General features: G+C 29.3%; 1 protein-coding gene across 1 annotated transcript; it reads right to left on the reverse strand.

Annotated features, from left to right (window-relative positions):
- Positions 1–324: 324 nt before the first annotated feature.
- rn (rotund) lies at positions 325–12,354 on the reverse strand. The gene is made up of 4 exons (XM_075289867.1): positions 11,713–12,354; positions 5,939–6,590; positions 5,438–5,833; positions 325–647 (listed from the first exon to the last, which is right to left on the reverse strand). Exons 1-4 carry the CDS (start codon positions 12,352–12,354, stop codon positions 325–327), a joined length of 2,013 nt encoding a protein of 670 aa, XP_075145982.1.
- Positions 12,355–12,560: the final 206 nt, after the last annotated feature.

The raw sequence follows: 12,560 nt of genomic DNA on the forward strand, positions 1-12,560 counted from the left end.
GGGTTTGAACCCCCTACAAGCAAGACAAGTATTCAAACCTTTACACTACGGCAATGTCCCTTTGAAGGAAAAGCTATTTGATTTAAAACATTTGCCACAAAAATCACTTCTATTTTCATATCTTATTTTTTACATTTGAGAGTTTGTTTTTTCAAAGTAAAAACTATATAATATGTATAAAAAAAAAACTATAAAAATAATACATTAAAATTATATAAAAAAAACATATATTAAAAAAAACTATACATAATATAAATATTATACTATAAAAAAAAAAATAAAATAATATTTTGCATTATTAACTTACACATCTTAAAAATATAGCTATCCTTTATCTTTGCCCGGTCCCACACTAACACCCAATAAATGTTCACCGGCCATCGTAAGACCAGCTGGTTGATGGGCATAGTTGCGTATCTGATGCAGCGATATCAATTGATTGGGGAATGCATTCGAGGCATTGTTCTGATTGACATTTTTATTTTGAAAACTGATGGCATCATACAAATACGGACGCTGAGCCATGGCATGATGTGATAGTGAATTCAAGTGCGGAGGCATTGAGTTGATGGGTGTAAATGCTGAATTGGTGGTTGTTTTGGTAATGCTCGATGCATCGTAGGGTCCAACGGTGGATGGTGTAGAAACTGCAAGTGGAGAGGTTCACAATAAGAAATGCATAAATTGTGGATAGATATAGATATAGAAAATAATTACAGTATTACGGTAGAATTGGTAGAATTCCACCAAAAATTAAAGATTTTTTAAGGTTTCGTAGATTGGTAAAATCTTGATGATTTGGTAGATTTTACAAAATATTCCTTTTCAACTAAAAGGTACTTTAAAATTATATATAGAAATAAAATTTTGGCAAAATTTTCTATAGGAATAAAATTTTGATTAAATTTTCTATAGAAAGAACATTTTGTCAAAATTTTCTATAGGAATAAAATTGTGATTAAATTTTCTATAGAAAGAAAATTTATAAAAAAAATTCCTTTACAAATAAAATTTTGAAAACATTTTTATAGAAATAAAATTTTAATTTAAAATTTTGAAAAAAAAAATTTTTTTGAGTTAAAGTTTTGTCTAATATTTTTGTATTTGTATTTGTATTGTATTTCTAAATTTCGAAAAAAATGTTTTCTACAAATAAAATTTTCCAATTTTTTTTCTAGCAATAAAATTTTGACTAAATTTTCTATAGAAATAAAATATTGACAAGTTTTTCTAAAAATAAAATTATGAAAAAAATTTCTATAGAAATAAAATTTTGAATAAATTTTCTATAGGAATAAAATTATGACTAAATTTTCTATATAAATAAATTTTTGACAAAAATTCTGTTAGAAATAAAATTTTGACAACATTTTTTATAGAAATAACGTTTTGACAAATCTTTTTCTAGAAATTAAATTTTGTAAAATTTTTTCCTAGAAATAAAATTTTGAAAAATGTTTCTCTAGAAATAAAATTTTGACGAAACTTTCTATAGAAATATAATTTTGACGAAGGTTAGGTTAGGTGGCAGCCCGATGTAGCAGGCTCACTTAGACTATTCAGTCCATTGTGATACCACATTGGTGAACTTCTCTCTTATAACTGAGTGCTGCCCGATTCCATGTTAAGCTCAATAATTTTGACGAAAGTTTCTATAGAAATAAAATCTTGTCAAAATATTCTACAGAAATAAAATTTTGACAAAATTTTCTATAGAAATGAAATTTTGACAACATTTTCTATATAAATAAAATTTGGACAAAATTTTCTAAAGAGACAACATTTCCTATAGAAATAAAAATTTGCACAATTTCCTTTAGAAATAAAATTTTGCCAAAATATTCTACAAAAAAAATCTTGACAAAATATTATACAAAAAAAAAAAATTTGCAAAATTCTCTATAGAAGCAAAATTTTGCAAAATTTCATATAGAGAAAATTTTTTGACAAAATTTTCTATAGAAATAAAATTTTGACAAAACTTTCTATAAGAATAAAATTTGGACAACATTTTCTATAAAAATAAAATTTGGACAAAATTTTCTATAGAAATAAAAGTTTGACAAAGTTTTCTACAAAAATAAAATGTTGACAAATTTTTCTATAGATATAATATTTTGAAAAATTTTTCTATAGAAATAAAATTTAGACAAAATTTTCTATAGAAATAAAATTCTGACATAATTTTCTATAGAAATACAATTTTTCTATAGAAATAAAATTTTTACAAAAATTTCTATAATACAATTTTGAATAAATTTTCTATAGGCATAAAATTTTGACACGCTTTTCTATATACATAAAATTTTGACAAAATTTCTTTTCGAAATAAAATTTTTACAACATTTGTTATAGAAATAACGTTTTGACAAATCTTTTTCTAGAAATTAAATTTTGTCAATTTTTTTTTGAAAAATTTTTTGCTAGAAATAAAATTTCAAAAATTTTTTCTAGAAATAAAATTTTGACAAAACTTTCTAGAGAAATATAATTTTGACGAAATTTTCTATAGAAATAAAATCTTTTCAAAATATTCTACAGAAATAAAATTTTAACAAAATTTCCTATAGAAATAAAATTTTGCAAAATTTCCTTTAGAAATAAAATCTCGACAAAATATTCTACAGAAATCAAATTTGCAAAATTTCATATAGAAAAAAATTTTTACAAAATTTTCTATAGAAATAAAATTTGACAACATTTTCGAAAAAAAAACAATTTTGACAAAACTTCCAATAAAAATAAAATGTTTACAAAACTATATAAAAATAAAAATTTTTATTTTTATATAAAAACAAAATTTTCTATAAAAATAAAATTTTGATAAAATTTTCTATAGAGACAAAATTTTGACAACATTTTCTATAGAGATAAAATTTTGACAAAATTTTTTATAAGAATAAAATTTGGACACATTTTTCTATAGAAATAAAATTTGGACACAATTTTCCATAGAAATAAAATGTTGACAAAGTTTTCTATAGAAATAAAATATTGACAAATTTTTCTATAGAAATAAAATTTTGACAAAATTTTCTATAGAAATGAAAATTTGACAACAATTTGTAAAAAAAATTGTCAAATTATCCTATAAAAGTAAAATGTTTACAAAACTTCCTATAAAAATAAAATGTTTACAAAATTTTCTATAGAAATAAAATGTTGCCAATTTTTTTCTAGAAATAAAATGTTGACATTTTTTTTCTAGAAAGAAAATGGTGACAAAATTTTCTATAAAAATAAAATTTTGTAAAAATTTTCTATACAAATAAAATTTTTATAAAATATTCTATAGAAATAAAATTTTGACAAAATTTTCTATAGAAATAAAATTTTGACAAAATTTCTTATAGAAATAAAATTTTGACAAAATTTCTATAGAAATAAATTTTCGTTTTTTTATTTCAGCTTAAAACCATACATTGACTAAACTACAAGAGTAGCTTAACCAACAGAGGAAAAGAATGTTTGTCAAATTTATTTGGGCAAAGCCCTATAGACTGCAAGATGGTTGGATGGACGCACGTTTCGGAATTACCACATTCCTCATCAGCATCCTCTACTTGCAGCAAAACTATCAACCAATTATCAGAATAAATTCAGGCAGTTTATTAAACCCAACAAAAACCACACTTGAACCCTCCGAAAAAAGGTTTTACATTGATAGCCGGCTTATGCCAAATAAATTCGAAACAAACATATCTCTTTTCCTATGCCACTGTCAAATCATCGATTTGAATTCACATGGCTGGGTTTATTTTGAGCGTGCCTCCTCTTCTTTTTCCATTTGTTTTGTTTTGTTATTGTTGGTTTTGTTCTTTAAGCATTGTTGTCGTTTTTTTATTTCAGCTTAAAACCATACATTGACTAAACTACAAGAGTAGCTTAACCAACAGAGGAAAAGAATGTTTGTCAAATTTATTTGGGCAAAGCCCTATAGACTGCAAGATGGTTGGATGGACGCACGTTTCGGAATTACCACATTCCTCATCAGCATCCTCTACTTGCAGCAAGTAGAGGGTTCAAGTGTGGTTTTTGTTGGGTTTAATAAACTGCCTGAATTTATTCTGATAATTGGTTGATAGTTTTGCTGCAAGTAGAGGATGCTGATGAGGAATGTGGTAATTCCGAAACGTGCGTCCATCCAACCATCTTGCAGTCTATAGGGCTTTGCCCAAATAAATTTGACAAACATTCTTTTCCTCTGTTGGTTAAGCTACTCTTGTAGTTTAGTCAATGTATGGTTTTAAGCTGAAATAAAAAAACAACAACAAATAAAATTGTGACAAAATTTTCTATCGAAATAAAATTGTTTTGACAAAATTTTCTATAGAAATAAAATTTTGACAAAATTTCCCATAGAAATAACATTTTGACAACATTTCTATAGAAATAAAATTTTGACAAAATTTTCTATCGAAATAAAATTGTTTTGACAAAATTTTCTATAGAAATAAAATTTTGACAAAATTTTCTATGGAAATAAAATTCTGATACAATTTTCTATAAAAATAAAATTTTGTCAACATATTCTATAGAAATAAAATTTTGACAAAATTTCTCATAGAAATAAAATTTTGACAAAATTTCTCATAGAAATAAAATTTTTACAATATTTCTATAGAAATAAAATATTGACAAAATTTTCTATCGAAATAAAATTGTTGCAAATGTTTTTCTATAAATAAAATTATGACAAAATTTCCTATAGAAATAAAATTCTGACAAAGAATAAAATTGTGACAAAAAATTCAGTCCATGGTGATACCACAAATAGTGAATTTCTCTCTTATCAATGAGTGCTACCGGATTCTCTAGTTAGCTCAATGGCAAAGGATTTTTTTATAGCCGAGCCTGAACGGAGTTTCACATTACCGTGAGACCACTTAGAGAACTTTGAAACACTCAGAAATGTCACCAGCATTACTTAGGGGAGATTAGTCATCGCTGAAAAATTTTTTGGTGTTCGGTCGGACCTGATATTGAATCCCTGACCCATCAGATTGTGCATCCAGAAAAGGAATATGATCAAAATGTTATTTTTTCGGATGAGGAGAAGTCCACATTTTTGTCGAAAATATATTGTTTTTGTCGAAAACATATTATTTTCATCGTTGACCTAAAACTGGAAGCGGGCCTTCGTTGTGGAATTTCTCTCCTCTTGTGGGAAATTTTTCTCCACTTGTGGCGAATTTCTCTCCAGTGGTGGTTCAATGCTCCCATGATCGAAATGAGTCTTTTTTAAAAATGGCAACTGATTTTCTCTCATCTAATGGAGAACTTCTCTTACACTGAAAACAAATCTTAGCAATTTCTAAAGAATTCCCCGGTACTTTTTCAATTTATCTTCACCTTAATCTAAGTTTTGTTCTACGATTTTCCGGGAGACCACTCAAAGTTTTCGAATTTGTATTCTAATCAAAATTCCCAATCTTACCAATATCCTCTCTGCCATTGTCATTCATGCGATGATGATTTTGCAAATCATTATGAGGATTAGTATTCGGTTGGCCAGAATTGCCCGACTGCTGATGATTGCCATAATCCATATGGCCTTGTTGTTGTGTGGGAGGTTGTTGCTGTTGCTGAGGATTTGCTTGCTGTTGTGCATGATGTTGTTGCGGTGTTTGTCCATTATGATGCTGTTGCTGTTGTTGCTGATGTGGGTGTTGTTGGTGATGTTGCTGCTGCTGTTGTTGTTGCTGCTGCTGCTGATGCATAACATCATTCATATTGGCCGCTGAGTCAGGACTAACTTTGGGCCAGTAGGAATTATCGGTGGGCGCTATTGTGACCGGTGGCAAGGGCAAATTATTGCGATTATGTTGATTGTGTAGGCCACCACCACCACCAACTACACCAGATGATTGGCCTGCAGCCGATCCTCCTCCGCCTCCTCCCGCAGATGGTCCTACACCTGTTGTACCCGAATCATTATTAGTAGTAGAGTGATTTGTACCTACTGCAGGGTTACTATTACCTGTTGTTGCTACAGCTGCAGCGGCAGCTACTACAGCAGCCGATGCTGCCCCACCTACTCCAGCACCCGCAGGATTATTACCAGCATTTGTCACTAAAATAGGCGGCCTCTTATCCGTACGCTCTGCATGCTTCTGCATATGTTTATTGAGATATGTCTCCTGGGTATAGGATTTGCCACAATACTGACAAATATGGGTCTTCAAATGTTTCGATTCCTTATGCTTGGGTATATGATCCAGTAGCGATGGTTCATCCGAGAAACATTTGTAACACGAATTACACTTGAACGGCTTATCGGTTTGGTGGCAACGCGAGTGTGATTGTAAATTTGAGAGTTGTGAGAAGGCCTTCTGACAACCCGGATGTCGGCATTTATACGGTTTATCACCCGTATGGGTTCGTATATGCTGTTGCAGATGTGACAATTGAGTAAATTTACGTTGACATATCTCACAGCGATAGGGTTTTATGCCCAGATGTATTCGTGTGTGTTGCGAGAGATATGATGAATTGGCAAAAGCTTTGGAGCACTGGGTACACTTATAGGGTTTCGACTCACGCATATGCATTTGAGTGTGTAGCTGTAAATCGGCTTTGGATGTGAAGATCTGTAAAGAGAATAAGAGAGCATAGGATAATGAGAAAGTGAGTGGTAGAGAGACAATTTATGAGAATAGAGAATTTAATGAAAAACTGACAAGTTGGATGCTTGGTAACATTTTTATTGCTTTGCTTCGAGAGAGAAAATACACCGAAAAAAATCATTTGTTTCATTTATTTTGTTTTTTTAGCAAAACGAATTTTTTTGCCAATAAAATAGAGAAGTGCAAATAAAAGGAAATTTATTCGATTCTTCTGACAGTAAAAATATTGTCCCAGCCATATTAATCACGGGTGCCATCCTTGGTTGAATTATCGATATTTTGATAGATTTTGCCATATATGCTATAGAAATAAAATTTTCAGAAAATTTTCTATAGAAATAAAATTTTGAGAAAATTTTCTATAGAAATAAATATGTGAAAAAATTTTATATAGAAATAAAGTTTTGACAAAATTTTCTATAGTAATGAAATGTTTAGAAAATTTTCTATAGAATTAAAATTTTTGCAAAATAGAAATAAAAAATAAAATGTTGGCAAAATTTCCATAGAAATAAAATTTTAACAAAATTTTCTATAGAAATAAATTTTTGACAAAATTTTCTATAGAAACAAGATTTTACAAAATTTTTTATAGAAATAAAATTTTGACAAAATTTTCTATAGAAATAAAATTTTTACAAAAATTTCTATAGAAATAAAATTTTGACAAAATTTTCTTTAGAAATAAAATTTTTACAAAAATTTCTATAGAAATAAAATTTTGACAAAATTTTCTAAAGAAATAACATTTTGACAAAATTTTCTTAGAAATAACATTTTGACAAAATTTTCTTCAGAAAAAAAAACATTTGACAACATTTTCTTTAGAAATAAAATGTTGACAAAATTTTCTATAGAAATAAAAATTTGAGAAAATTATAGAAATCAATATTTGTAGAAAATATTCTATACAAAAATAAAATGTTGACAAAATTTTCTATAGAAATAAAATGTTTACAAAATTTCCTATACAGTTAACATTTGGAAAAATAGAAATAAAAAATAAAATTTGAGAAAATTTCCATAGAAATAAAATTTTGACAAAATTTCCATAGAAATAAAATTTTGACAAAAAATGAAATTTTTACTACATTTTCTATAGAAATCAAATTTTGAGAAAACTTTCTATAAAAAAAATTTTTTTTGACAAAATTTCCATAGAAATAAAATTTTGACAAAATTTTCTGTAGAAATAAAATTTTGACAAAATTTTCTATAGAAATAAAATTTGGACAAAATTTTTTATAGAAAAAAAAATTGACAAAATTTCCATAGAAATAAAATTTTGACAAAATTTTGACAAAATTTTCTTTAGAAATAAAATTTTGACAAAATTTTCTAAGGAAATAAAATTTTGACAAAATTTTCTATTGAAATTAAATGTTTACAACATTTCCTACATAATTAACATTTTGGCAAAATAGAAATAAAAAACAAAATTTTGACAAACATTTCTATAGAAGTAAAATTTTGACAAAATTTCCATAGAAATAAGATTTTGACAAAATTTCCCTAGAAATAAAATTTTGACAAAGTTTTCTATAGAAATAAAATTTTGACAAAAATTTCTATAGAAATAAAGTTTTGACAAAATTTTCTAAAGAAATAAAATTTTTACAAAATTTTCTATAGAAATAAAATTTTGAAAAAATTTTCTAAAGAAATAAAATTTTGACAAAATTTTCTATAGATATAAAATTTTGACAAACTTTGGTAGATTATTTTTGGCTCGAGTAGCAACCGTGATATTAACCCTTGACTACCGATGCTCGACATAGAGGGCATTTGAAAACGACACCAAACTCTAACATCCCACTTAGTTTTGATTTATTTGTCGATGTATTTCAAAGTTGAGGCTGTAATCTAAATACGCTATAAATATTTTTGATATTGGTGGCCGAAATGCCGAATTTTGAGACCATTATACGTATCTACACTGAAAAAAAGCATGCCCGGTTCCAAAAATTATCTGCTTACACTAATGTGCTTGGTATTGATTCCGAGCCAAAGAATAGGAGAATTGAAGCAAGGATGCACAGACACTAATTCTCTCTTAAATTTGAGTTTTTCGTACTTGATTCTAGGAAACAAATTTTAATTTATTCACTTTTTAGCATTTTTCTTCGTGTGCTCTCAAAGTCCTTTAAAAATGTGTTAAGGAAGACTTTTTTTGCTTTCTAGTCAAGATGCAAAAAGTCAATAAATTTAAAGAAGATTCCATTAATTTAAAAAAAAATTCAGAATTATTAAAGCCAAGTTTACCTTTGGTATTTTAGGGACATGAAATCTGTGGCCACACGACAATATATTGTTCAGTGTAGTAATTTGGCATTCATACAAAAAAGTATGTCTGATATTTTTTCAGATTATTTTTATACCCTCCACCATAGGATGGGGGTATATTAACTTTGTCATTCCGTTTGTAACACATCGAAATATTGCTCTAAGACCCCATAAAGTATATATATTCTGGGTCGTGGTGAAATTCTGAGTCGATCTAAGCATGTCCGTCCGTCTGTCCGTCTGTCCGTCCGTCCGTCTGTCCGTCTGTCCGGCTGTCCGTCCGTCTGTGGAAATCACGCTAACTTCCGAACGAAACTAGCTATCGACTTGAAACTTGGCACAAGTAGTTGTTATTGATGTAGGTCGGATGGTATTGAAAATGGGCCATATCGGACCACGTTTACGTATAGCCCCCATATAAACCGATCCCCAAATTTGGCTTGGGGAGCCTCCCGGAGCAGCAAAATTCATCCGATCCGGTTGAAATTTGGTAAGTGGTCTTAGCATACGGTCTCTAACAACCATGCAAAAATTGGTCCATATCGGTCCATAATTATATATAGCCCCCATATAAACCGATCCCCAGATTTGACCTCCTGAGCCTCTTGGAGGGGCAAAATTCATCCGATCCGATTGAAATTTGGTACTTGATGTTAGTATATGGTCTCTAACAACCATGCAAAAATTGGTCCATATCGGTCCATAATTATATATAGCCCCCATATAAACCGATCCCCACATTTGACCTCCGGAGACTTTAGGAGGGGCAAAATTCATCCGATCCGGTTGAAATTTGGTACCTGATGTAAGTATACGGCCTCTAACAACCATGCAAAAATTGGTCCATATCGGTCCATAATTATATATAGCTCCCATATAAACCGATCCCCAGATTTGACCACCGGAGCCTCTTGGAGGAGCAAAATTCATCCGATGCGGTTGAAATTTAGTACGTGGTCTTAGTATACGGTCTTTAACAACCATGCAAAAATTGGTCCATATCGGTCCAAAATTATATATAGCCCCCATATAAACCGATCCCCAGATTTGACCTCTGGAGCCTCTTGGAGGGGCAAAATTCATCCGATCCGGTTGAAATTTGGTACCTGATGTTAGTTTACGGCCTCTAATAACCATGCAAAAATTGGTCCATATCGGTCCATAATTATATATAGCCCCCATATAAACCGATCCCCAGATTTGACCTCCGGAGCCTCTTGGAAGAGCAAAATTCATCCGATCCAGTTGAAATTTGGTACATGGTGTTAGTATATGGTCTCTAACAACCATGCAAAAATTGGTCCATATCGGTCCATAATTATATATAGTTCCCATATAAACCGTCCCCAGATTTGACGTCCGGAACCTCTTGGAGGAGCAAAAGTCATCCGATACGGTTGAAATTTGGTACATTTTGTCAATATATGGCCTCTAACAGCCATGTAAAAATTGGTCCATATCGGTCTTTAGTTATATATAGCCGATGACTTATTACACAAAAATTGGTCCATATCGCCAAAAATAATCTACCAAAACTTTATTTCCATAGAAAATTTTGTCAAATTTTATTACTATAGAAAGTTTTGTCAAAATTTCATTTCTATAGAAAGTTTTGTCAAAAGTTTATTTCTATACAAATGTTTGTCAAAATTTTATTTCCATAGAAAATTTTGTCAAAATTTTATTTCTATAGAAAATTTTGTAATCTACCAAAACTTTATTTCCATAGAAAATTTTGTCAAATTTTATTACTATAGAAAGTTTTGTTAAAATTTCATTTCTATAGAAAGTTTTGTCAAAAGTTTATTTCTATAGAAATGTTTGTCAAAATTTTATTTCTATAGAAAATTTTGTAAATAATTTATTTCTGTAGAAAATTTTGTCAACATTTTATTTCTATACAAAATTTTGTCAAAATTTTATTTCTATACAAAATTTTGTCAACATTTTATTTCTATAGAAATTTTTGTCAAAATTGTATTGCTATAGAAAATTTTGTCAACATTTTACTTCCATAGAAAATTTTGTCAACATTTTATTTCTATAGAAAATTTTGTCAAGTTTTTATTTCTATAGAAAATTTTGTCAAATTTTTATTTCTATAGAAAATTTTGTCAAAATTTTATTTCTGTAGAAAATTTTGTCAAGGTTTCATTTCTATAGAAAATTTTGTCAAAATTTTATTTCTATAGAAAATTTTGTCAAACTAGATTATATACGTATTTAATCGGCTTTTTTTGTTTAATATATACCCCGTATGGGCTAACTTACAATTTAGAAGACAGTGTTAACAAGTTTTACGATACCTTGCCATCGGCAAGTGTTATCGCAACCCAAGTAATTCGATTGTGGATGGCAGCCTTTAGTAGAAGTTCCTACGCAATCCATGGTGGAGGGTACATAAGATTCGGCCTGGCCGAACTTACGGCCGTATATACTTGTTGGTATTTTTTTCTCACAAGTTGCACAAATAAAAAAGTTGAAAAAATTAGAAACACATTTTTAGATTTAATTCGGTAGTGAGAAGGTTAGTAGAAACTCACTTTTACGAATATTCATTAAATATTCATAGTCCTTCCATTAAACTTGATCCCACGAAATAATTTCATAAATATAAAGAAACATTTCTTTAATATAATGACTTTTCGATTAAATAATGAAACATTTCATAATATTAATGAAAATGTTCATGGCCTCTATGAAAATTTTATGTTGCTACTATAAAACTTAATTTCAGAGACATAAAATTATATGTTTGCATTTATCCCTTATCTCTATAGCTCTATCGATAGCAATAAAATACCTTTGTATCCTTAATATCCTGCAATTGCAATTGATGATGCGGCGATGAGGTGGACGATGATATACCATCATTTTGTTGCTGTGTCTGCTGCTGTTGTTGCTGACGATTATGTTGACGTGTTCCTCCATTATCTACACTATTACTGGTCACCACAATATGTTGATTGGGATTCGGTGGATATATTCGAGATTTTCTTCCCCGACCCGATGACACAGTAGAACTCACTATCCCTGTAGTAGAATCGGCTAATTTTGTATCCAAACATATGGAGGATTTATTATGCAATAGAACGGTGGCATCTGTTACAGAACCATTGGTGGAAGAAGTCGTTGATACAGCTCCCTGGATTTGATAGTGACTCTGGTGTTGTTGTTGCTGGTGATGCTGTTGTTGCTGCTGGTGACCCGATGGTTGTTGATTGGTATAATTGAGGACGGAGGTCCTCAAGTCGGCGGTATTGGAGAAAACACTTAATGGTCCCAGTGTGACACGTTCATTGAGAGTATTTCTCAATTGATCTATGGAACGATGTACAGCTTGCGAGTATTCACCACCTGGTGGTATTTCACCAATTAATGGTGAATTATGATGATAATCCAAACCACCTCCAATGGGTCGATATTCAATTAAACGACCTTCCATTGTGTCAGAAATTTTTTTGGTTATTTGTCGTATTTAATTTATTTGTGTTTGTTTGCGTTTAAATTCGTAGTTGTAAATTTCTTATTTGATATTAACTTTTTTTAATTTTATTTTTTCTTAAATTGTTTTTTGGGCACATATTTTTATTTTTTTAATTTTATATTTCAGTTTTATTTTCTGAAGCTTTATTTTGTTTTTTTCTTTTC

The sequence above is a fragment of the Haematobia irritans genome, chromosome 1 (assembly GCF_050003625.1).
Source record: "Haematobia irritans isolate KBUSLIRL chromosome 1, ASM5000362v1, whole genome shotgun sequence".
NCBI lineage: Eukaryota > Metazoa > Arthropoda > Insecta > Diptera > Muscidae > Haematobia > Haematobia irritans.

What these genes read in the sequence shown, in the direction of transcription:
- rn (XM_075289867.1), bottom strand. Translation starts at nt 12,354, where the DNA reads ATGGAAGGTCGTTTAATTGAATATCGACCCATTGGAGGTGGTTTGGAT. An exon ending in AGGATATTAAGGATACAAAG is followed by an intron (nt 6,591 to 11,712) that starts GTATTTTATTGC and finishes TTCTCTTTACAG; the next exon opens with ATCTTCACATCCAAAGCCGA. An exon ending in CAATGGCAGAGAGGATATTG is followed by an intron (nt 648 to 5,437) that starts GTAAGATTGGGA and finishes CTCCACTTGCAG; the next exon opens with TTTCTACACCATCCACCGTT.